Source organism: Oncorhynchus kisutch, linkage group LG13 (assembly GCF_002021735.2).
Source record: "Oncorhynchus kisutch isolate 150728-3 linkage group LG13, Okis_V2, whole genome shotgun sequence".
Classification (NCBI taxonomy): Eukaryota; Metazoa; Chordata; class Actinopteri; order Salmoniformes; family Salmonidae; genus Oncorhynchus; species Oncorhynchus kisutch.
This window is the reverse complement of record NC_034186.2, coordinates 69,815,230-69,818,904: the sequence shown is the minus strand read 5'-3', so window position 1 is coordinate 69,818,904 and position 3,675 is coordinate 69,815,230. Positions and strand designations below refer to the sequence as shown.

At 42.9% G+C, this 3,675-nt stretch overlaps 1 protein-coding gene across 1 annotated transcript; it reads left to right on the top strand.

Moving 5' to 3' along the window:
- The first annotated feature begins 603 nt into the window (after positions 1-603).
- LOC109901655 (myelin-associated glycoprotein-like) lies at positions 604-3,425 on the top strand. The gene is made up of 9 exons (XM_020497649.1): positions 604-964; positions 1,157-1,178; positions 1,273-1,448; positions 1,669-1,920; positions 2,051-2,320; positions 2,437-2,533; positions 2,638-2,724; positions 2,848-2,923; positions 3,053-3,425. Exons 1-9 carry the CDS (start codon positions 604-606, stop codon positions 3,116-3,118), a joined length of 1,407 nt encoding a protein of 468 aa, XP_020353238.1. The 3' UTR covers positions 3,119-3,425.
- Positions 3,426-3,675: the final 250 nt, after the last annotated feature.

Below are 3,675 nucleotides of genomic sequence, written 5' to 3'. Positions count from 1 at the left end.
AGTTAACATGGGGAAAGGTATAGAAACAGTCATAAGAATTTATGCTAATTTCAAGAGATTTCACCTTTAGCTTCTGAAAACCTTTGAGTTTGGCAATGTGAAAAAATCTTGTCAAAGACATTTCATTTTAGGGGTTTAACCCTCAAGGGAAGAGCTTCAGTCAGAGATAAAATAGGTGAAGCCCAAAAATAAAGAAATCACATTAGATGTGAAATGGGTAGTGTGAGCAGGATGGTAATATTTCCTTTATATGTCAATGCCCTTAGTCTCTGAAGAAGGTTGGTTATCAGACTACAGCAAGATAGATAATAGTAAGCAAGAAATTGTACATTGAAAGTCTCACATGTAAAACATTAAATATTATATGTAGAGTAACTTCTCCCTTTTTCCTGCAGGTCCAGCACTGAAAGGAGGGGATGGGAATTTAACAATTACTGTGGCATTTTCTTACTCACTGCTTTTGGCTTGGAGGTATGGCTTGCATACTGTATATAGTAAATCATTAGATTTTTTAAACATTTGTTCAAACTAACCAGTGTGGTCAGTTGCATGTCTAACTGTCCAACATCTCTTATTAAAATGTTTCCCACTGCTATTTGAGGGATGGGAGTTGATGCCTCGTCATGGACTGCTGAGGTGCCAAGCTCAGTCTCTGGCCTACAGGGCTCACCCTTTGTGATTCCTTGCTCATTCAACTACTCGAAACCAGAGAAGAAGCCCTCTGAATTCACTGGCATCTGGTTCAAAGACAAAAATGAGATTATATACCACCCAGACAGCTCCAAAATCAGTCAAGACTACAAGGGTCGTACAGAGCTGGTGGGAGACGTCCGGCAGAAGGACTGCTCTCTCAAAATCGACCCTCTCCATTGCAGTGACAAAGGACCCTTTACTTTCAGGATTGAAATCAAAGACCATGACAAGTATTTATACAAAGATAACACAGTCTCCATTGCAGTGAGCAGTAAGTTCCCAAGGGAAGATTCGACAAGGAGAATTTCAATTGTTGTATTATAGTATCCCATTACTTACCCTAATGATAGCTGTAGCTTCTTGTTGATTTAAATTATAGTGCTGAAAGGACAGAACCAAGAACTTGTGGATGCCCACCTCAAAAGAACTGCAATAACTGTTCTCTTGTCTTTGCTGATTTCAGGCTCTCCAGACGCCCCCTCTCTGTCAGTGAGGGAGGAGGTGAAGGGGGGGGGGGCTGTCTGCCTCCTGCTCTGTGTCTCACTCCTGCCCATATGATTCCCCTCTCCACACCTGGAGCCACTCCGGAATACCCAGTGTCCAATCACAGCAGCTGCCCAACGGACAGTGGGAAGTGACGTCATCCCTGACCTTTACCCCCAGCAGCACTGATCACAACCAGTCTCTGGTCTGCACAGCAGCATACACAGGGGGGGGGGAGACAACGAAAACGTTGAAAACTCTTAATGTCAAATGTAAGTGGACCACACCTGTGTGTTAACAACATTGTTTGGTAAATTACACTTTCACTTCTGTGAAAACTGAATAGATCTGTGCATATGACAAAAGTGAAACTAGAAACAAAACTTATTTGAAAAATCGAAATAAATTGAAAGCATGTAATTGATCCACTGAATTTCTCCTAAGATGTTCATTACATAGTAATATCATTCTTACTAATGATGTTATTCCTAGATGCCCCAGTGGATGTGAAGGTTAAGGGAGTGTCCAGTGTGAAGGAGGGAGACTCTGTAGAGCTGAGATGCTCCAGTGACAGTAACCCTGCTGCCCACAACTACCGTTGGCACAACAGCAGAGGACCTCTGCCCACCACTGGACCCACACTCACACTGGAGAATGTGACCAGACTCACTGAAGCACTCTACTGCACTGCCATCAACACAGAGGGACAAGGCCAATCCAGCCCCCTGAAGCTCAACGTAGAGTGTAAGTAGATGCCGTCATTCTGTTAATAAGGAACATGTCATGTCTGTGTAGATATAATGAAGAAAGCTATCTTCAGGATGTAGCACTACATTTTCAGTTAAAACCAAACTGTTCATCATTCTCATCCCAGATCCCCCTGAGATCAAAGTGGGCTCTGCCTGCACTTCAGACATCTCCATGGTAACCTGTCTGTGCATTGTGAATTTGGAGCCCCCCGGCACCGTGGAGTGGTCTCTTCCAGCCGAACCCCTGCCCACCCTGCCCAGTACCAGACTTGAAAGGTATGGGTCAGTTACCATGGTGACCCTACAGAGGGCACTAGGCTTCTCAGAGACGATCCACTGCCATGCCAGCAACACCCAGGGCAATGCCACCTTGTCCTTCACTGTGCCCACAAATGGTAAGGGAACCAGTTGGGGAAGTGTATCATAAATAAAGTATTACATACTATATTAAAGGATTTATAAAGGATATTATTTGTACATTAATAAATCATATGTATTTGTTTTTGGACAGATAAGATGTCGATGCTGTACGTTTCAATTGGTATTGCTGCATTAGTGGTGGTAGTAATACTAGTTCCCATGTCAGCTTGCCGATTGAACAAGAAGGGGTAAGTTACTCTTGTATTTCTTTCTGGAGGGAGCTACGCAGATTTGTATTTGTTTTTAGTTGTTTTGTTCTGTTTGTATAAATTGGCATTATTTTTCTCATCAGTGGGAGGAGTCATAGTGACCAGCCAGTAGCCAGTATACAGGACATGGATGCAGCCAAGTGTGCTTCCTCAGATCCCTCAACATCAAGGTATTTTTCTACAGGCTGTTCAGTCTGTGATCATAATGTATACATCCTGATGAGTTGTTAAAGCCCATTAGCCTACATTCACTCTTGTAGTGTCTTATCAATGAACTCTAACTCTATCCACAGGAAAGAGCAGAAAGACACCAGCAGTGAAATCCTCACAAACTACTACACCAACAATCACCTATATGGCAACATGGAGGTATGTACTGTGGTTCTACTGCAGACATTTACTGCTGTAGAGATCTGAGAACATGTTGCTCTAAATAAGAGTATTTTTTTTCAACAATAGAGGTGTTGTTGATGATATCTCTGATCTGGTTTCCTGTAGGCTGAAGAGGATGGCGACCCATTCGAATGTGATGGTGAAGATGATTCAGTCTATGGTAACGTGTGAACACAACGGGAAGCATGTGGAAGTCAGCTGGTTCAGAGCCCATGGTACTCAGTCTGTCAAAGGTTTCAGTAAAATATTATGTAGCAGAACTGGTGACTGCTTATATTTGTTAACTTGATGTAGCTTTATGGTTCTTATGGCTAATGAATATGGTGCATTCTTATTTGGGCTGTGGCGTTTATGTTACGGCTTTTACAAGGCGTTTGTTAATCTGTAGCTTGGTTGATTCAGAAGGATTTATACCCCCATGCTTCACAGTAGGTATGGTGTTCTTTGGATGCAACTCAGCATTCTTTGTCCTCCAAACACGGCGAGTTGAGTTTTAACCAAACAGTTCTATTTTGGTTTCATCTGACCACATGACATTCTCCCAATCTTCTTCTGGGGCGGCAGGGTAGCCTAGTGGTTAGGGCGTTGGACTAGTAACCGGAAGGTTGCAAGTTCAACCCCCTGAGCTGACAAGGTACAAATCTGTCGTTCTGCCCCTGAACAGGCAGTTAACCCACTGTTCCTAAGCCGTCATTGAAAATAAGAATTTGTTCTTAACTGACTTGCCT

Coding starts and splice junctions, on each gene's coding strand:
- LOC109901655 (XM_020497649.1), top strand. CDS start 604: ATGGGAGTTGATGCCTCGTCATGGACTGCTGAGGTGCCAAGCTCAGTC. Junction 965..1,156: donor AGTCTCCATTGCAGTGAGCA/GTAAGTTCCCAA, acceptor TGCTGATTTCAG/GCTCTCCAGACGCCCCCTCT. Junction 2,924..3,052: donor ACCTATATGGCAACATGGAG/GTATGTACTGTG, acceptor GGTTTCCTGTAG/GCTGAAGAGGATGGCGACCC.